General features: G+C 51.0%; 1 protein-coding gene across 1 annotated transcript in view; it reads left to right on the top strand.

Moving 5' to 3' along the window:
• The window catches only part of Fat2 (FAT atypical cadherin 2), an 86,418-nt gene extending 68,347 nt beyond the window's left edge, over positions 1–18,071 (top strand). The window contains exons 16-24 of the mRNA XM_028880039.2: positions 139–276; positions 720–863; positions 1,759–1,956; positions 4,841–5,651; positions 8,365–8,510; positions 11,342–11,783; positions 12,017–12,170; positions 14,728–15,185; positions 16,158–18,071. Coding sequence (XP_028735872.1) covers positions 139–276; positions 720–863; positions 1,759–1,956; positions 4,841–5,651; positions 8,365–8,510; positions 11,342–11,783; positions 12,017–12,170; positions 14,728–15,185; positions 16,158–16,690 — 3,024 coding nt within the window. The 3' untranslated portion in view covers positions 16,691–18,071. The remainder of the gene's footprint in view (positions 1–138; positions 277–719; positions 864–1,758; positions 1,957–4,840; positions 5,652–8,364; positions 8,511–11,341; positions 11,784–12,016; positions 12,171–14,727; positions 15,186–16,157) is intronic.
• The last annotated feature ends 3,900 nt before the right edge of the window (positions 18,072–21,971 follow it).

Here is a 21,971-nt window from a genome sequence, read left to right as displayed (position 1 = left end):
CACAAGAGATTCTCTTGGAGCGGCACTACCAACTCAGTGAGTGGTAGCTGTTGGGATATGAACATAGCCTTCACTCTCAGGGCTGAGATTCCTTTCTGGTCACTCATGCCTACATTCAAAATCTCCTCTTTGCTGCAGGTATCAGCATCTGATGATGACGGACCTGTAAACAGTGCCATTACCTACAGTCTGGTAGGAGGGAACCAGCTTGGATACTTCACCATCGACCCCAAGATGGGGAAGCTTCAGGTGGCCAAGGCGCTGGACTGGGAACAGGTGAGCCATGTCCAGGTTGAGCAGAAGCATGGTCCTATGGTAGGTCCAGAGGGTAAAGGCAAACACACCCCATCCCGATATCCAGGATGAATCCTCTGTGAACAGGCAAGAGGCAGGCTGACAAGGGATCGATCCAGTGACAGCAGCCGTGGACTGAGATCTGTTACCGGCCTCAGGCCCTTTGCCGGATGCCTTAGGTGCATCCTCACCACCTGATGCCCACAGCCATCCTAGGAAGCATGCTCTGACTTTGCCCTCTCCCCCAGCTCAGTCCCTCCCCAAGGTCTCATCGTGAGGAGCTGCTGGGTTGCAAACCACTCTCTTTCTGTCTGATTCTGACACCTGAATGCCAATGCTATGGGTGGGCCATGGGAGCAGGCAATACATCAAGAGGCAGACACTGGGCCTTTATCTCTAACTTCCCACTGTGCCTCTTGCCACAGACACCCAGCTACTCCCTGAGGCTCCGAGCCACAGACAGTGGGCAGCCCCCATTGCATGAGGACGCCGAGGTGGCTGTTGAGGTGGTTGATGTCAATGACAATCCTCCCAGATTCTTCCAGCTCAACTATAGCACCGCTGTCCAGGTAAGGACACCCTGAGCCCACCCTCCTCATGTGTCCCTCTCCATGGGAGGAGCTTCTCGGGGTATCAGCCCACCCAACCAGCTGTGACTTTTTTCCTCTGCTGTCCCTAAAGGCAACACAGGGAACCAAAGGGGGGCTGTGCATTATGGGATTGAAAAGAAACAGGCCCCTTGTTAGGTTTTTACAGGACCGTTATCCTGTCCTATGGGTTCACCACGGCCACTGAAGTAGGCAGTGTCTACCTCAGAGATTTCAGACATGAAGGTGCATGGGGGGAGAAAGGTGACATACTGCATGTTAACTTGCATATGTGAATCTAGCTTCAAATATGTACACATATATAGATGTGTATACATATGTATTTATACACATACAATGAAAACAAAAAGAAGGCTATTTGGGGAGGAGGGAGACCAGTGAGATGGGGAAGGAAGGACTAGAAGGGTAGTGAGGAGGTATGTAAAAACAAGGTAAAATTATGTGTGCGTGTGCCTACACACATGTGTATATATATATATATGTATATATATACATAAATGTCAAATGAAACCCATTATTTTGTATTCTAACTATAAAATTAGTGATTAAAAGATGGAAGTGCTACCACCACGCACCCACGGACTCTAAGAGCTATTAATCTGTCAGCTGTGGGGTCAGGCAATGGCCTCCCTCCTCTGTAGGATACAGGTTTGACATTCAGTGTCTACGACCCCTTCTAAGACCTGGTGCTGTCCTCACGGACACCGAGGGAGGACTACCAGGCCAGCTTTCAGCCTGGGCCCAGTCCATGGGCCGAGGAGTGAGGACTGGTCCCTGGAAAATGGGACCACAAAGGAGGGATCTGAGGGGCTGTGGCTCACACCGCTCTCTGGCTTCTTATCATTCTCGGTCACAGGAGAACTCCCCCATTGGCATCAAAGTCCTGCAGCTGATCCTGGACGATCCTGACTCCCCACAGAATGGGCCCCCCTACTCCTTCCGCATCACTGAGGGGAACACTGGGTCTGTGTTCCGGGTGACTCCGGATGGCTGGCTGGTGACCGCTGCGGGCCTGAGCAGGAGGGTCCAGGAGTGGTATCAGCTTCACATCGAGGTGAGTGCTGTGTTGAATCCGAACTGGTATGTGCGGTGTGTGGGTGTATAACAGCTTTGGAGACAGGACCCCGCTGGTAGACACACTGGTGGTGCTTCTGCTGTGAGGAAAAAGTGTGTGGAGTGTGTGTATGAACCTGGCAGTGGGCTAGGAACTTCACACTGAGCTCTGCATGAATCCTCATCTCATCTTTGTGTTTGCGAGCGCGTGCATATATGCATGAGTGCATGCGTGTGCGTGTGTGTGTGTGTGTGTGTGTGTGTGCGTGCGTGTGTGTGTGTGTGTGTGTGTGTATCTGAATCTGTGTGCATTTGTATCTGTATTTGCATGTGTAGATATGTCTGTATGCATGTGTGTGTATGTGTGTGTGTGTGTGTGTACATGTGCTTAACTATCCACATGTGTACATGCATTTGAAGGCCTGAAGACAACCTTAGCATGGGATGTGAAGGGGATGGCTCCTTTTCTTGTGGGCTTTCTGTTTTGAGTATGAAGATAAACAATGACATGATAAAGAGGGGAGTCACACCTCATGACTGAAGATAAATAAATAAGGTAATGAGAGACTCAAGACAAGGCACACATGTATCTGTCACACAGGTGACATCTGAGTGGAGACCTGGGAGGAGGGCCTGAAGGACAGTGGGAAGAGTAAGATGGGCAAGGAGTTGAGTTGGATAAGAATTTGAAGTGATCTGTGATCAAAAAACAGGAAGTAAAATGTCAGGAAGGAAACTGGGGCATATGTGAGGCTAGCCAGTCATGGTGAGGCAGGAGGATTGCTCATTTTGTGGGTGACTGACAGCTGAGGTCCAAACTGTGAGAGTTTGAGTGGCAGAAATGCTACCTAGTTCAATTGGTGACTATAACAGAATGCTATGGACTGGACAGCCAGGTCAGACCTTTCATAGTCCTGGGGGCTGAAGGCCAAGATCAGGGTGAAGCTGTGGGCAGACCCTGGTGAGGGACCTCTTCCTAACCTGGCAGAAAGACAATAGGCAGGTGCCAACTGCTTCTAAGGGCACTGATGTCCCTTCAGCCAGAGTAGTGCCACATCCCATTATCCCCAGTATTGGAGTGTAGCTAGAGTTTTCCTGCCTTGCCCACAGTCAGGACAAATCTTTGTCACCAGACAGTCCCACAGCTGCTCAGACCCAACCAAGTAAACACAGAGACTTATATTGCTTACAAACTGTATGGCCATGGCAGGCTTCTTGCTAACTGTTCTTATATCTTAAATTAACCCATTGCCATAAATCTATACCCTGCCATGTAGCTCATGGCTTACTGGCATCTTCACATGCTGCTTGTCCTGGCGGTGGCTGGCAGTGACTCCTTCTGCCTTCCTGTTCTTTCTTTTCTCCTCTCTGTTAGTCCCGCCTATACTTCCTGCCTAGCCACTGGCCAGTCAGTGTTTTATTTATTGACCAATCAGAGCAATTTGACATACAAAACATTCCACAGCACTGGGGGGACTGAGTCAGGAGGATTATAAGTGTGAGACCAATCTGGGCTACAAATTGAGTTCCAGAGCGGTCTGGGCTACATACCTAGACCATGTTTTAAAACAAAGCAAAGAAGTTGTACATACCTGTAATTCTAAGACTTGGAAGGCTGAGGCAGGAGGATTGTAAGTTCTGAGGCCAACTTGAGATATATAACCAGATCTTGTCTTGTGAATAAAAAAGGCTCTCTTTTTCTTTTTTTTTTAAGACACTTCTTCTTCACAAAGGGCCCATGGGTATGTTCTTATGTCCCAAAGGCTCCACTTACAAACAATGGGGATTGTATTTTACCGTTTGAATTTTGAATGCACAGAAACACTAAGCATTGGTGACCAATTGATCCACAGTAGAGAACACTCTAAGCTAGCCTTGGCAAGCCAGGTTGAACAGTCACCCTAATTTTTTTTTTGACATTTATTTATATATTGGTTTAGATCCCCTGGAACTGGAGTTGCAAGCGGTTATAAGGCTCCCGTTGTGGGTGCTGAGAACAAAGCTTAGGTTCTCCATAGGAGCAGCGAGCACTCTTAAGCCCTGAGTTGTCTCTCCAGCCCCCTGGGTCTCCTATTTAAGGTCATTCCACCCTTGTTGAGAGCCTGCAGGAGCTTTTCACAAATGGGACGGGAGAGCCAGCCTGGTGCTCCTCAGCCCATTGTGGAGCCAACATTCCCGCCATTTGCTCCAGCGCCTTCCTGTTTAATTGGGCGTGCGGCTTCTTCCCACCCCAGGAGCCCTGCCATGAGCCTCTCCCTTCAGAGACGCTTGTCCAAGCCAATGGCCTCTTGCACGTTTGACAACTCACGCTGCCCGTGCCCTGACTACAGCAGGGGCGGCCCCAGAAAGTTCTCATCTGGCCCACAGAATGAGTTCTCAACTCCCACTCTGATCGTGTAGGAAAGGGAGTCCCAGAGGGTAGCAGTCAGCCTTGGAGGGGTGTGAAGACTGCTCAGAGGTGTCTGCCGACTCACCAGAGTCCAGGGCGGAGGGTGCGGGTAGAGGGCTCAGAAGGGAAGAGGCACACAAAGATGGGCCTGTGCTGGAGAGCTGACTCAGTCAGCATATGTATGTACACACACGTGAGCATCTACATGTGCGTGCAGACACGTGGAGGTTTGCTTGGAGGGATTTAGGAAGAGGCTCGGGGCCCATGAGGCTTGGGGAAGTTGAGCTGTTTTACCGTTTCCCTATTTTCTACAAAACCTGAAGAAACCCTCCAGCACATCCTCGCTTGGAGTTGTTCTTTTTCCAAGCGTGACAGCATGCGACATCTGTGTCAGTGAGGGTGGGGAAGGGAGACTAGGCTGGTAGGGTGACAGCCTCAGCTGGGCATAGGGACGCTGCAGCCTGTTAGGGGCTAACACTGTTTGTCTTACCCACAGGCGGCAGACAGCGGCCTTCCGTCCTTGTCGTCCTCCACATTGGTCAGAGTGCACGTGACAGAGCAGAGCCGCTACCCACCCTCCACTCTTCCACTGGAGATCTTCATCACAGTGGGGGAGGAGGAATTCCAGGGTGGCATGGTCGGTAAAATCCATGCCACAGACCGAGACCCACAGGACATCCTGACCTACAGCCTGGAGCGGGAGGAAAGCCTGGGCAGGTACTTCTCAGTGGGTGCGTCGGATGGCAAGATTATTGCCTCCCAAGGACTGCCTCGTGGCCGATACTCGCTCAACGTCACAGTCAGTGATGGGACCTTCGCCACCACCACTGGGGTCCACGTCCACGTGTGGCACGTAGGCCAGGAGGCTCCCCAGCAAGCCGTGTGGCTCGGCTTTCACCAGCTCACCCCTGAGGAGCTGGTGAGTGACCACTGGCGCAACCTGCAGAGATTCCTCAGCAATACCTTGGACATCAAACGGGCCAACATCCACCTGGCCAGCCTGCAGCCTGCCGAGGCCACAGCTGGGGTGGATGTGCTCCTGGTCTTTGAGGGGCATGCCGGGACCTCCTATGACCTCCAGGAGCTGGCATCTGCCATAGCTCGTGCAGCCAAAGAGATGGAACACTCGGTGGGAATTCGGATGAGGTCAGCCCTGCCCGTGGTACCATGCCAAGGGCCAAGCTGCCAGGATCAAACCTGCCAAGAGACAGTGTCCCTGGAGCCCAGGGTTGGGCCCACTTACAGCACAGCCAGGCTCAGCATCCTGACACCACGGCACCACCTGGGAAGGAACTGCTCCTGCAATGGTAAGGCCTGGGGATGTATTGCTGGGCCCTGGCTGCCTTGCCCCCATGGGAACTCCCACAGAGGTTCACAGGCATGGCTATAACCAAACTAAATGCCACAGACCAGCATACCACCGGGAGTGACTTCCCAAAGTTTAGTCATGGGGTACTAACCGATCTCTCTCTACTTCCTGGAATTTTGAAAGCAACAGTCAATTACAAAAGACACAGTAGCTAAAAGCATGGGCTGGGGCATTAGGCTGCTGGAGTTCATATCTTTACTCTGCCACTTTCCAGCCGGAAGGCTGAAGGGAATTTGTTCCTTTCTCTACTACTGTGGACTTTACTGTTGTAAGGACTGAGTTATTGTAAGGATACATCAGTGTTTCCCACTCAGAGCCTAAACTCTGCACTAAGCAATCCCAGGAACTCAGCTTTCTGAAAAGACTCACCCAGTACCCCTGGCATGAAGACCCACGCCCTGGGTCAGCTCAGTTTTGTCAAAAGAAACTGAGATAAGCCGGGGAAATGGGTCCGTTGGTAAATTGCTCACTGTTCAAGTATGAAGACCTGAGTCTAGATGCTTATCTTCAAGTACAGTAGCATGGATCTGTAATCCCAGTGCTGAGGAGGTGGAGACAGGAAGATCTCCAGGGCTCGCTAGCCAGCCAGCCTAGCTAGATCAGCCAGCTCTAGGTTCAGCAAGAGACACCAGATTAAAAAATAAAGTGGAGAGCAATTGAGGGTGAGAGCTAATATGGACCTCTGGCCATCATATACAGAAGCACCAACACACACAAACATACACACAAAAAAAAACACACACACACAAACACAGACACACACACAAACAGACAGACACACACAGACACACACATGCACACACTCATTCACTCACGAAGTGACACGGTCTGGCCTACCTTTGAAGTTCCCACCCAGCTTGCATTACAGAGACTGTGGCTCAGATTTAGAGACCGACAGGGAGCAGTGGGCCTAGGCTTGGGGGTAGGCCTGTCTGCATTGTGCCCCAAGGCCAGCTGCAGGGAAAGCTGGGATAGTGAAGGCTCTCTTTGGACCACCTGGCAGCAGACAGCAGAGGTTCTAAAGGCCAGTCCTACACAGTCCTGGAGGGTGTGCTCAAAGAGCCTGCCCTGGGCATGCTCCTAGACGTTTTTTTTGCAAAGCCTTGGGTGAGCCCTTCCTTTAGCACTCACCAGGAAGCACGTGGTCCCAGGGCTACACTTTGAGAAACCCTGGCTGGGCTTGCTGGTTGTCAGAACCACTGGCCGGGTGGGGAGTTGTTCTGTTAACATTTTAGAAAAAGAGAACACCCAGGAAGTTGATTCATGCGTCATATGCAAGCACCTCAATGTGCTTCCCCAAGCCTAATAATATATCAGTGTAGCCCGAACCTCAGTCAAGGCTTAGAATGTGCCCAGCGTCTTGAAGCCTCCCTTAGGCCCCCTTCCTCAATACCCACCATGGGAAGATTTTTAAAAATTCTAGCTGGCCTTCAGCTGGCCAAGTAGCCAAGCATGACCCTGAACTCCTGATCCTCCTGGCCCCACCTCCTAAGAGCTGGGACTATAGGCATGTGCCGCCAAGTCCAGTTTTGCTGGAGATGGAACTCTGCGGGCACTCTACCAACCCAGCCACATCCCCAAGCCCACCTAGAGCATTTGAATCAGAATGTGCAACAGGGGCGTCTGGGATGCTGTTTTAAGTGAGTCCCCAGCCAATCCTGATACCCAACCACGTTTGGGAATTCTTGGTCTGAATCAATTTCTGTCTCCCGTCTGTTAGGGTCCACCACAATGGAAAGACCAGGTTGAGGAGTTTTAGACTTCCAGCTTGATAGAATCTTTGTGTCTTGGGATTCCTTGTACCTCAAGCTGTAGACCACCCCCTTGCTTTATTTCCCTCTTCCCTGGGTACCGTTCATTCTTTGTCGCGAGGATGGACAGCTTCTTCACCTTGGGGGATTAAGGGCATCACAGCTGAGTCCATGTCTAGGGAAGGTGCTACTTACTCTGACGTCATATTTCCCAAAGCACACTACTTCCAAAGATCACATGGTGGTCAGACAAGCCAAACTGGAGGCCCCCACCCCGCTCCCCTGCTCAGATGGAACCTCAGTCTCTTGCCTCTGCAACTCTGCATTCGAAATCAGTAACAGGGCTGGGGGATGCTGGACTCGTCAGAGGTTTGGACCCATCCATCCATCCATCACTAGGCCCCCAGTGGCCCTTGACCCTCCAGAGTATCTTGCTTGGGAAGTTCCCTGCTTACCCAAGGAAAATGCAGACCCCTGTGGTCCTGAACGAATCTCACACAGCTGCAGAATCTTCTTCGCTTCTACCTTCCCTCTTCCAGTGGCAGGCAAAGAAATATGAATGGTGAGGGATTTAAAAGCTCGACTTCACGCATCTGATTAGTTTCCCCTCCCCCCACCCCCCCCCCCACTGACATTTGTTTCTTCGAGGCTGAAGCTCACTGCTCCTGACCCTCAGGCTGAGAATGATCCTGTGGAACCTGTACCCAGAGGGAGACATGCAGGCTGACAGCTCAGCTCCCTGGGTGGCCCTGGAAACGTAATCCACTCCACCCAGTCTGGGCTCTTCACGTATCAGATGGGAGAAGTGGCCTGTTTGCCACCCAATGGTTGAATGAGACAAAGTCAGGCTAAGGGGTCTGTGACATTTCAAGGATGGTGACACCTCGGGTTCATTTGCAGGTACCACCTTGAGGTTCAGTGGTCAGAGCTACGTGCGGTACAGGCCCTTAGAGGTTCGGAACTGGCAGGTCCACTTCTACCTGAAAACACTCCAGCCATGGGCCGTTCTAATGTTCACCAATGAAACAATTTTCATTTCCCTGAAGGTAAGGTGACTCCCACCCAAGTGGCTGCCATGGGCTCCCCTTACTGGGAAGATGAGGGGTGCTGTGAGGATGTCTACTGAGCCAATTCCTGGCAAAGAATCCCCTGGTGTTTTTCAAGGATGCTGGGTGTGACTATCAATCAGAACACACAGGACACAGGACTGTCTGCCCCACAGCCACTCTACCTGGAGATATACCCTGGGCCCTCCAGGGGTGGGGCTGCTTGCCCAATGGGATGAGAGATCTTTGGGAGACAGTGAGAGGGATGTGAGCCCACACAATGCTGGCCCTGTGAGAATGTTTTTAGTGTGTGTGTAGAAACAGCCAGTGTGTCTCACAGTGTGTGTGTGGGAGGGGGAGGGTGGCTTCCACTGGGAGTACTCAGATGACAAGCCCAAGGTAAAGCCTCGTGAAATCACCAGGAAAACATACTAATTTAGGCTCAGTCCCTCGGTGCTTCCTATTACATCCCATGCAAGTCTCGTTCACTGCCTGGGTGAATACTTCCATCCTAACCACCAGGGGACTATTCCACAATTTCAGTTTGGTCAACATGTGGAGCATTGGCACCGGGTGACCGGCCCTGTTCTATGCACTTGGGACTCATTGTTGTTTGGGACTGAAATCCCTCCTAGAGTTTTTATTAGGCACAAGGGGAAGCTGATGGTAAAACCCAGAGATTTCAGAGTTAGTCTGAATATGAGAAATCCTGAGGGCCCAGGGGGCGGGAGAGGGCAGAGCTAAGAGGTGGTCAGGGAGGTGGCCACTGAGCAGTGATTTGAAGAGCGTGAAGAAATGTATTAGATACATTTCCTATTGCTGTGACAAAATGCCTAACAGAAGCCACTTCAAGAATAAAGGGTTTATTTTGTATTTTAAAAAGGCAGGAAAGGCATGGTGGCAGGAGTGTGAGGCAGCTGGTCATGATGCAGCCATCGTCAGGAAGCAGGGAGAGACAGAGGCTGGTGCTCAGCTCTCTTCCTCCCTTTTCCAGCTCAGGACCCCAGGCCCACATTCAGGGTGGGTCTTCTCTCCTCTGTTAAGCCTTTCTCGAAAGGCCTTCATAGACACACCCGGATGTGTGTTTCCATGGTGATTCTAAATCTCATCAAGTTGACAATGGGGGACAAAACATCACAAGGAGGTAGCTTCATGGACGTGTCGGGAGTAATGGCCAGTTAGATGAACAGCAGGAGACTGTTAGCATTCTTAAACAACAGCCCAGAGTCCCACGCGGCTCCAGTAACATGAACAAGGTGGACAGACCTCATGATTGGGGTCTAAAGCGTAAGGGAATGGGGGTAAGCATATCATTAAAGGTCTCAGCGGCCCTTGGAAGGGCTTTGCTTTCATCTGGGCAAACACAATAATCTGACTTATTGTCATCATGGCACCTAGGTTAAGAACAGAGTTTAGAGGAACAGAGACAGAAACAGAGAGACCCCGACTGGAGGCTGAGGCAATAACCCAGGTGTTGTGAGGGTGGTTGTGGGGACCAGGCTGATGACAATTCCGGAGGGAATTGGAAGCCAACAGCCTTTCTCAGTGCAGGGAACAGAGCAGAGAGAGCAGGGGGATACAGTTTGACCTGAGCCACTGGAAGGATGGGGCAGCTGCCAACAGACCTGGGGAGAGTGTGGGTGGAGGAGGTCGGGGATATTGGAAGCTCAGGTCAGGCAAGTAGCCTTGAAATGCCCACGAGGCTTCCAGAAGCTAGCAAAACCAGTTTAGAGTTGTGAGAGAGGTCTGGGCTGGGGCCGGAGAGACATAGGGTCAACAGCATGTCCGTTACTGAAAGCCACGAGCCTGTTGAGAGTAAAGCTAACTAGAATGTTCTAGGCCAGAGGCTCTCCATCATTTTAACTTCAGGGATTTATGCGTGTGCATGCACATGTGCAGAGGCCACCAGGCAGCCTTGTGTGTTGCTCCTCACCTGCTGTCACTCTAGGGGCACCATCCACCTTGGTTGTTTTAGTTTCTTACAAGTCTGGAGTTCAACACCTAGGCACAAACGCTCAAATAACCAGAAACAGAGGGTCCCGTCAGTAAGGTTTCTTTGGGCCTCAGTTTCTTCATCTGTCAAATGGGATCTTGATCATTCCATGGAATATGGTGAGGACTGGATGGGGTTTTGGAGGGCGTTTGAATCCTTCAGAGGCAATGTCAGAAGCATTTGAAAATGGGGACGTGGCTCTTGATTACTGTAATTAATGAGGCAATTCCATGTAATTTAACTGGTAATCAAGAGACGTTTATTTCTGGAATAACTTACAGCCAATAGGAGTTGGTTACAGGATCCAGGAGGGATGTGGTATCCATCCAGTAGAGGACTCTGGCTTGGTGTCCTATCCAGCTTCCAGGACCACGAGGTATCCAGAAGCACCAAACACCTCAAGTCTTAAGGGACTCCCTCTCAGCCACACCCCAGGGGCAGGTCAGACTCAGGGGCAGGTCATAGGCAGGTGTGGCAGTTACCTGCTGTCACTCTAGGGGCAGTGTTTCAAGGTCAAACCTGGAACAGCTACCCACTACAGCTCTCAATTGGTAGAGCACTTGTCCAGCACTCACAAATTAGATTCAGTCCCCAGCACCATGTAAATGAGACATGGAGGTGAACAACTATGATTCTAGCAAATTAGAGGCACGAGGATCAGGAGTTCAAGGCTATCCTTGGCTACTTAGCAAAGGGTGTGTGTGTGTGTGTGTGTGTGTGTGTGTGTGTGTGTGTGTGTGTGTGTAGAAAACACCAATAGCATTCTTGAAATTGGAAGCCTGTCAGCAGAATTAGAGAAATCTTTGTTTTGCTGATGGCTGTCTGTGCTCTCTTGCAGCTGGCCAATGGCTTCCTCCAGCTAGACTACAGCTGTCCAGGTGGTTTCTATAGAAACCTTTCTTCCCGGCATCCTGTGAATGATGGGCAGTGGCACTCCATGCTGTTGGAGGAGAAGGACACTTCTGTTCATCTGTTGGTTGACACCACAGACAACACCTCCCTTATCATCCCAGAGGAGTGTCGGGGTCTGAGGACAGACAGACACCTACTGCTGGGTGGCCTTGTCCCCTCAAATCCTCCCTCAAATGTTTCCCTGGGTTTTGAAGGCTGCCTAGATGCTGTTACGGTCAATGGTGAGCGGTTAGAGCCGCTTGGCCATGGAAAGAAGATGCTGGGCTGGCTGGAGAGACAGGCCCTTACCCAGTGCTGCTGGCCTGGCACTGCCTGCAGCCAGAATCCATGCCTCAATGGTGGAAGTTGCTCACCTGCCCTTGGATCAGGTAAAGACTGAGATGGTGATAACCCCAAGGTTATCCAAAAGACCCCGGGATGTCCTTGTGTCTCGCTGTGGAGTTGACAGGGTAGGACCCCTCACCACAACCCAGGGTGATCTTGGGCAAGCCGCTACCATCTAGTAGACAAATGATTCTTGAACTACAGCACGAAGACTCAGGTTTTACTGGGGCCCCACCCACTGTCTGGTTGCTCACGCATCTTCCTCTCTCTCTCCCAGGCTACCTGTGCAGATGCCCCGCTCCATTCTCTGGCAGGAACTGCGAACTTGGAAGGGAGAACTGCACTTCTGTGCCCTGCCAGGAAGGTGGCACTTGTGTCTCCTCCCCTGAAGTCACTTCCTGTAACTGCCCTCACCCTTACACAGGTGACAGGTAAGCCCAGAGAGGCCGCATGCTCTGACCCCTTGCCCTGGAGCCTTAGGGAGTGGTTTTGGCTTTCTGACCTCTAGAGAGGTCACTGGGAGTCCCGAAGCCAGGCCTCTGGGCCTTTTCCTCCTATGGCTTCCCTGCACCAGGACACTGTGGGAAGGAAAGCTTGTGAAAAAGGCCATTTCCCAAGCCCAGTTCCCATCCTTCTGAACCAGACTCGCACATAAGGGACCAGGAAGCCATACATCTCATCAGCTTTTTTTTAGGCACACTGGGGGGGTGGGGTGGCGGGGAACGACTGATTCTCCTGGGCCCAGGAACAGCTATGTCTCAGATCCTCCTGCTAAACTCTGCCCCCCTGCCCCGGACTAGCCTAGGCCATGAGGGTTGCTGGGGAAGGGGCGACACATTCTAGAAAGCTAGAAACAAAGCATTGGAACATGTATCTAGTGTTGGAACACCCAAGCTTACGAGCCTGGGCTACCCTGTCTTGAAAAAAAATAAAGGTCAATGGCATACTCCTAGCACCGTTTTGTAGATGGGGAAACTGAGACCCAGAAAGGGAAAAGGCTTGTCCAAGATCATCCAATGTGTCTATGACTCAAGTCCTTCTCAACAGCCATCATTCTTGCCCTGATTCCTGCCTGCTTTGATGTAAAAAAGCTGTTCATCAGGGTCATGGGAGTGTGTGTGGCAGCAAGCCAGGAAAGTAGCATTTGCATTTTAAAAGAGGAACTTGGGGGAATGCAGCATTTCACATTGCAGAACAAGATGCTTGCGGTGAGATTCTTAGCACTAAGATGTATTTGGGACTCAATTGGGATGGGGGGAACTTTTCTCCCAAATCCCTCGTAAGTGGAAAGCTAGTAATAGACATTCTCTAAGGGCCTTACACCAGATGATGCCGAGTGGAAGATGGCTGGGGAGGTCACATAGTGACTTAGTTTCTTTTTCTGTTACTGTGACAAAAAAAAACCTCCGACAAAAGGAACTTAAGGAATAAAGGGTCTATTCAGGCCCACAGTTCACAGGTACAGTCTATCACGGTGAGGAAGCCAAGGGGGCAGGAGCTTGAAGCAGGTGGTCACATAACTTCCACGGTCAGGAAGCAGAGAGAGAAGAATAAGTGTTGCTGCTCCATTCCCTTTCTCCATTGTTACAGCCAACATCCTAGCCAAGGAATGGTGCCACCCACAGTGGACATCTCTTCCCACCTCAGTTAATGCAACCATAGTAATTCCACACAGGCATGCCCGCCCAGCCATCCATCTCCTGGATGATTCAAGATTCTGTCAGGTTGAGAATGAATACTTTCTCCAAGCAACTGTAGCATGTAATGTATAAAGCTAAGCAGTGTGGGACTATGCTGGCTTCTTAGGGCTCACTGAGGAACAGTAGGTGGCATTCCTGGGGCAGAGCTGACATACATTCTTCCTAGGGAACAGCTAGGTAGACCAGATGCCTCCACAGCAGTAGCATCTGACCTCACTGGTGGAGAGAATATCCCAGGCCTGGATGTCATTGGTGGAAATGGACATTGCCAGGTTCCATGATCACAAATGAGGTTGTTTCTGAATCCTGTGGGAAGATGGCTCCATAGGTAACATGCTTGCCATGCAAGCCTGAGGCTCTGAGTACTATCCCCAGCACCCATGTAAAAAAGTCAGGTGTGGTGGTGCACACTTGTGATCCCAGCTCTGAAGAGGCAGAGATGATCGAGTTTCTGGAACTTCCTGGCCAGGCGGCCTCACCTGGTTAGTGGGTAAACTCGAAGCGAGTGAGAGACCCTGTTTGAAAAACAAGGTGAATAGTGCTTGAGGAATGACATTCAAGGTTGACCTCTGTCCTCCACACACATGTGCACACATGTGCACATCTACCCCGACACACATGCATATACTTGCACACACATTTGTGTATGTGGGGGTACATGCACCCAATACCATGAAGTGTCCAGAAGAGGATGCCTAGTGTTCTACTCTATGACTCTCTGCCCTATTCTCAGGAGATGGTCCCACTGGACTGGGGAAGGGGGCAGCCAAGAAGCCTCAGTGATCCGCTGTCTCTGCCACAGTTTGGGCTACCAGCCAGTTTTTATGTGGATGCTGGTGATTCAACTCAGTTCCTCATGCTTGAACAATGAGTGCCTCGCCACTGAGCTGTGTCCCAGCCCGGACTGCACGCAGACACTCGTGGGGGTTCTGATATCGATGTGTTGGTGTGTTTGACAATTCCCTTTGACTTTGGTCAGAAGTCAGAGGATTGGGGGTGAGGGCCTATCCCATAGGGCTTCGGAAGAGGGACCTTTAGGGGGCTGGGAAAATAGCTCAGTGGCTAAGAGCACTTATGGCTCCTCCAGAGGACCTGGGTTTGATTCTCACACCCACATGAGTGAATCACAGTCTGCAGGATCTTATTCCCTCTTTAGGCCTCGGAGGGCATCAGGCACACATGTGTTACACAGACATACATGCAGAGAGAATACTCATGCATTAAATAAATAATATTTTTAAAACGAGGGGTCTTCAAAAGTGCACTAAGTACTTCTCAATCTCTGCAGGTGTGAGATGGAGGCCAGGGGTTGCTCTGGAGGACACTGCCTCATCACTCCTGAGATTACGAGAGGGGACTGGGGACAGCAGGAGTTTCTGATCATCCTAGTAGCCTTACCTCTCATCATCATTGCCACCGTGGGGCTCCTCCTCTACTGTCGTCGATGCAAGTCTCACAAGCCAGTGGCCATGGAGGACCCCGACCTCCTAGCCAGGAGCATCGGCGTCGACACCCAGGCGTCGCCTGCCATCGAGCTCGACCCCCTGAGCACCAGATCCTGCACCGACTTGAGCCAACAAGAGCCCAGCAAGACCTCAGTCCCAAGTGAACTTGTCACCTTCGGACCTAGCTCGAAACAGCGGCCGATGGTGTGCAGTGTGCCTCCCAGGCTCCCACCAGCCGCGGTCTCCTCACATCCTGGCCACGAGCCCATCATCAAGAGAACCTGGTCAGGCGAGGAGCTAGGTCAGTATAACCAGAAGTCCTGTGGCTCAGGCATGGATGGAAAGGGGCGGGAGCCCCAAACATTCTGTTGCTATACACATTGGTATACAACAGACCAGCCACTGGTCCTAATCTCTGGGTATGGGACATGAAGGGATGCATTCCAGGTCACAGTGCGCAGATGACTGGAGAAGATGCCACATCTTTTGACCCAGAGTTTGTGGCTCATCATGCTTGCTCCATGACCTCTAAATTCCAAGTCACACCATGAGACTGGTGTTAATGTCACGAAATGTAGACGTGCATGGTCTTGGGTAGACTTGGGAACAAAGTGTGTGGGGGGGTGTCTGTACCTTTGTGTTGTTCTGGAAATGGAAAAGGTTCTGGCCATTCAATTTGGCCAGGAAGGAGGTGGATTTGTGAAGTACTTTCTATTTATCTGGCGAGCCCCCCAGTAGCTACAACAGGTGCTGTCATGGTATGTCACTGAGGTCACAAAGATGAAATGAGGCACTCTAACTCTCTCAGCTTCTCAGTGACAGAGATGGGGACTCCTTCCAGATGCCCCCTCATTCCACCACGCCCTGTGACAGACACCATGCCATCATCAAGCCCACACTGTGCATCTGTTTCCTTCAGTTCAGAAATGAAACTCTCCAGCCGGTCTTGGGAAGAGATGCAGCAGTTCAAGAGCAGTGTGGATGGCATAGACCCCTGGCCCCTCTGCCCAGTCCTTTTTTCTCACTGACACAGGTTGGCAGTAGAGATTTGCAAGATGGGCTGGCTTTGAGCTTAACCTCGGGGCTTCAACTTGCCCTCCCTGCACTGTAGATCCATCCAAGCTTCCAGAGTCAACATGCACAGATGGTCACAAGCCCACCAGCTCCCAGGGCAATCCCTACCAAATGTCCAGCCATCAATAGCCCCTGTACAGCTTGCTGTAATGACCACCATGGAAACACAGACTCACCAAGCCTTACTGTTCTCTTTCAGTATACCCAGGCGGAGCTGCGGTCTGGCCCCCAACTTACTCCCGGAAGGAGCATTGGGAATACCCGCGCCCCGAAGCAATGCAGGGTCCTCTGCCACCCTCTCCTCATCGCCATGTCAGCCCTGCCGTGATGCCAGACCCCACTGGCCTCTATGGGGGCTTCCCCTTCCCCCTGGAACTGGAAAACAAGCGGGCACCGCTCCCACCCCGTTATAGCAACCAGAACCTGGAGGACCTGATGCCTCCACGGCCCCCCAGCCCCCGGGAACACCTGCTCGCCCCCTGTCTCAATGAGTACACAGCCATCAGCTACTACCACTCCCAGTTCCGCCAGGGAGGGGGTGGGCCCTGTCTGGCAGAGGGCGGCTATAAGGGAGTGAGCATGCGCCTCAGCAGAGCCGGACCCTCTTACGCTGACTGTGAGGTGAACGGTGGGCCCGCCGCAGGCCGGAGCCAACCTCGAGCACCCCCCAATTATGAGGGTTCAGACGCGGTAGAGAGTGACTATGGGAGTTGTGAGGAAGTCATGTTCTAGCTTCCAGCTCTCAGAGGAAGGCACGGGGAGTCCCAGGCCCTGCACTGTCTTCTAGTCTCGTGGGGAGTAAGTTGGGTGTGGCTGGGAGAAAGAGGGAAGCCACCGCATCCCCAGTCCAGATGGCCATCTCTTCAAATGTGCTCTTCGGGTCCTCAGCTTGTCCTTAAGGGGTAGAAGGGAAGCTGGGGGTAGAGCTGTAAAAACAGCAGTAGGGCCCCAGGAAAGAGGGGATGCCCAGACAGGTGCATGCTGGGATGAGATCTAGGAAGGCAGTCCTTCAGGCTGAAGGCCTCCCAGCCCCAGCAGGAAAGAGCTCCAACCGCTGGCTCAGCATGTTTGGGCCACATTAGAGCTGCTCTCAAGCCCATTGTAGGGCAGGCAGGTTTGTGCCCAACAGGCAACCATGCCTGCATCTGCTTTGGAGGGAAGACCCAGGGTCTTCTGAGATCCATGCAGACCTCCAAAGGGGCTGAAGGGGGAGCAGCCTTCCAGCAGGTACTCCAGTCACCCGAGTATCTGCTTTGAGCGTACATTTGGATGTCTATGTCAAGCGCCTCTTGTCAAGCACCATTCTGGGCACTAGGAGCGATAGCATTCTTGGGAGATGAGTCACTTGGCCCTCCATCTCCCAGAAGTCTTGCTGCTGAAGCTTCAGAAGGACTTGTTCCACCTCTGCCAGTGGGAATCTTGCCCGGAACCTTCTGTGTTGAAGAATTCAGATCTTGTGTGATGCTGAGTTCATCGTCCCAAGTTTCCCAGGCACTTTTGGCCAAAAGCAAGAAGGAAGTAGTTCATTTGAAAAATTCTTAGGCACTTTTCATCCTTGCTGTCTGGATGTATTTTCCCAAAGGGTTTCTTCTTGTCTAGACACAAGGAGCTCAATTCTCATTCAGGGCCAGGTGGAGGTGGAGAGCCAGCCAGCAGATCCAGTCCAGACACCCTGCCCTCTCCCTCCCCTTCATTACAGATGCCTGCCAATCAAGTGTTACCCACACTGACTCAGCCCTATGCATGGAGGGTCAGTGTGGGCACATGTCTACACATGTGCGTAGCCATGGACAGTGTGTATGCGCACTTGTGTAGAAAGTTATGTAGCTCGGAGTAGCAGAGACTGGAAGTCGGGGAGGCCTGTCGTTGCCTGAGCACTCCGTCCTCTGCCAGTCCCTCTCTGGTCCACTGTCTTTTCATGTGTGTGGTTTTACAGTCAGAAGTCAAAAGGGAGAGCCGCGGAGACTCTCGCCCACAGAGCTGCTCGAGAAGACAGCTGTGTGGGAGGATGCATCAGTGTGCCGGGCGTGACTGTGGGTGTGAGTTATTGCACAAAGTGGCTTTGGTGGCCATTTGATTTTTTTTTTTAACAATAAATATCTTTTTTACTGTTACTTTCTGAGTCACTTAGAATGCTTCAGGCCGGGTCAGGGTCGGGTCAAGAGAGTATCCAGGTCCAGGTTCATAGAGAATGTAGGAGTTGGAAGGGTTCATCACCTGGTATCTGCTAAGCTAGACTCATGAGCTTAACCAGACATGAAGTCAGAGGTCTGAGTGGGGCCCAGGACACTATTTTGGAGAGATGCCTCTGATTCCAATACTTGTTCTCGAGTTCTTCAGTTAAAAAAAGATCCTCATTATTTTTATTATTATTATTTATAATCTATTTGTATGTGTGTTGAGGTCAGAGGGCAATTCATGGGAGTTAATTCTCTCCTTCCATCACGAAGCTCCCAGGGACTGAACTCAGATTATCAGGCTGGGTGGCAAGAGCCCCTACTAGCTGAGCCATCTCAGCAGCCCCAAGCTCCTCAATTTAAAGATGGGAAAACTAAGGTCCTGGGGCACAGGCTGCAAGCAGTAGGTGTGCCCAAATGCCAAGGCTCAAGACTTCCTCCGGCACCACACGGGATGGCCACAGTAGGGGCCTCACTAGCACAAGGCGTGGAGAGCCAGCAACTGCTGTCCGGCTGCTGAAGGAGACCTCCCCTGGGAGCCGTTGTGAACTGAGCCTGGAGAGGCCAGTCAGTCAGAGATGGCTGGTGGGAGACGTCCACGTGGCCTGGGGACTCTAGAGTCAGGCAGGCAGGCTTCTTGCCTGGCTCCACTGCACACAATACATCCTGAAGCTGCTTTCACCTGACTCTGGTTCTAAAGACTCATTTCCCTCCAGCTTTTTAGACCCCAGGTTGCCCAGGAGCCCAACCCCAGTATGCAGCCAAGGATGTCCTCAAACTTTCCATCCTCCTGCCTCCGTGCCCTAGGTGCTGGGTGTAGGTCATCATGCCTGGTTTATGCAGTACTGGAAACAGAACTCGGAGCCCCATGCATGCTAGGCAAGCACTCCGTCAACCGAGCCTCATCCCCAGTTCTTGTCAGAGAGGCTCCCAATAGACCTTTCACAGCACAGCTGAGTGGAAGACACCAAGTTATCGTCCAAGCCCCTTACACATGCACGGGCATCTCTCGGCAGAGGGAGGCATTTCTTACATCAGTGACCAGCACAGGCACACCACTAGCCAAAGTCCACAGCACACAGTAGGGCTCATCCCTGGGGTTGTGATGGAACACCTGCCGTGATGGTATCATATGGAGCAACTTAGTTGCTCTCAGAGTTGCCTGTGTCCTGCCAGTCACCCCTTCTCCCAGCCCCTGGCAGCCACTGACCTGTCTCCACAGTTCTGCCCTTTACAGAAGGCCAGAGAGTCAGAGCCATGCCTGAAGCGCCATTTCAGGTTGTCTCATTCCACTCTGGAACATGCATCCATGGTTTCCATCATTTCTCTGTGTGGCTCGATGGCATATTTCCTTTTTAACATAGATGCCATTATTTGGATATGGCAGTTTGCTCATCCACTTGCCGACTGAAGAACATCTTTGTTGCTTCATGTTTTAGCCCCTAAAAATACTCAGGACTCGGTGTTTCTGTAATCAGGTTTTCAGTTCCTTTGGGTAAATGCCAGAGTGTGGTTGTTGGTTCCTATGGTGAGATAGTAAGAGTAGATTTAGTTTTATAAGAAGCTACCAAAGTGTCTGTACCATTTTGCATTTCCACTAGCAATGAATGAGCGTTTTCTGCCCTCCACATCCTTACCAGCGCACACACTGGCTCTCCTGCCCTTGGTTTGGGCCATTCTTCTAAGCACGCAATGATGTCTCAGCACTGTTCCAATATGTACCTCCCTGGTGACACATGGTGTAGGGTGCCATTGGGTTTATTTTTTGCCATCTACAAATCTCCTTTAGTGAGATGGCTGTTCAAGTCATCCACCCAGTTTTAAAAGTCAGGTTGTGGCTGGGCAGTGGTGGCACACGCCTTTAATCAGGAGACAGAACCAGGTGGATCTCTGGGAGTTCCGGGCCAGCCTGGTCTATAGAGAGAGTTCCAGGACAGGCTCCAAAGCTACACAGAGAAACTCTGTCTCGAACCCAACGCTCCCCACCCCTGCCCCACCGCAAAAAAAGTCAGGTTGTGTATTTTCTTATTGTTGATTTTAAGAGTTAATTATCTATTTTGGATAGACAATGCTTTGCCCAGTAAGTTTTTTTTATATAGATATTGCCTCCAAGCCTTTTTTCTCCACTAACATTCACCTGACAACTTGAGAGTGTCTTTCCCAGAAAATCTCTCCCTTTCTCTGTCTCTGTCTCTGTCTCTGTCTCTGTCTCTCTCTCTGTCTCTCTCTCTCTCTCCTCTCTCTCTCTCCCCTCTCTCTCTCTCTCTCTCTCTCTCTCTCTCTCTCTAAGATAGGCTCACCATTAGCCCAGCTGATTTTGAACTTACCTACGTATCACAGACTGGCCTCAAACTCCCTTCCTCTTGCCTCGGCCTCTTCAATACTGAGATTACAGTGCACACTACAAAACACAGCAGGTTTTCACTTAGCAGTTCTTTGTTGTGTACCTAACTGCCCAGATGCACACATCTGGGTGGATCAGAGAGCAGAGAGAGTAGACTGCTGCCCCATTGGCTTTCTGTTTCCCCCATTCTCTTCAGTCTGAGACTCCATCCTACAGGACGGTGCCATCCACAGTCAGGTGGGTCTCCTCGCTTTAGTTAAATCTCTTTGGAAACCCTCTCAAAGACATGCCCAGAAGGATGTCTCCTGCGTGACTCTTAAAGTCACTGTCATACCAAAGATGATCTGTATTTTTTGTATATCCTCTGTGGTTTTATGGTCTCCTTTATAGTTTTATGTCTCATTTATTATGGGCCTGAATCTCACGCAGCTTTCTAGATGTGGAGATCCAGTCTTCAGCACCACTTGCTGAGAAGATCATCTTTGTACCAATGATTCCCTTTACTTCTTTACCAAAGCCCTACTGGGCTTCTGATTTTTTCAGTAAACAAAGACAGTAAACAATATCACATTGGTTCCTGTGATTGGCTAATATTGTCACCTCAATGGGATCTAGAATCAATTTAAAGACACCTTCGGGGTGGGTTTGCCCTCCTCAGTTAAGCCTCTTTGGAAATCCCCAAGGCATGCCCAGAGGTGCATCTCCTCAGTAATTCTAAATCTTGCCAGCCTGACAATGAAGGTTAACCATTGTGAATCTCAACAGTAGCTAGTTCATAACAACTGTCACCTAAGGACATCAAGAGTTATTATTTGCTTTTTTCTTTAATTTTTTAGACAGGGCCTCATGCAGCCTAGGCTGGCCTTGAACTTGCTATGTAGCTGAAGATGGCCTTGAGCTTCTGGTCATCCTACTTTTACCACCACACTTGTTTATGCAGTCCTGGGGACTGAGTGTTAGGTCAGCTGTCTGTCAGGTGAGCTACATCCCAGTCACCAGTTACTTTATTCTAGCACAAGCAAGATTTCTATTCAGATAAAAAGAACTGTGTTTTGGAAACACTGGAACCTTGAGCCTTACTCCAAGGCCAACAGAGAAGCACTCACAGAGGACACCTCCCAACCCAAAGACCCAAACACCTCCCTTCCTTTGTGCATCTTCCCATATTGGCCACCAGAGGGCGCTCTGACCTTAAGAACCAACCTCCCACCAAACGGGCCCACAGGGCTTCAATGCAAAAAGACATTCTTGTCACCACTGCAGGACACTGAGAGTTAGCAAGCTGCCACCATGTTGGGGGCACTGACCTGCTGCTGAATGACAGCCTGGGCTGCCTCCTGAGATGCAGGAGTGCCCTCAGGGACCCAGCTCGACAAAGACAAGTCTAGCATTTTCTCAAATTCTCCAATAAGCTCCAAGGTTCAGCAAAGGAAACTGCTTGGTGAGATTAATGTGAAACTAAAAAAACATAATAAAGGCAACTTACCTGTCT

This window comes from Peromyscus leucopus, chromosome 8b (assembly GCF_004664715.2).
Source record: "Peromyscus leucopus breed LL Stock chromosome 8b, UCI_PerLeu_2.1, whole genome shotgun sequence".
Classification (NCBI taxonomy): domain Eukaryota; kingdom Metazoa; phylum Chordata; class Mammalia; order Rodentia; family Cricetidae; genus Peromyscus; species Peromyscus leucopus.
This window is presented reverse-complemented; position numbering and strand designations above follow the sequence as displayed.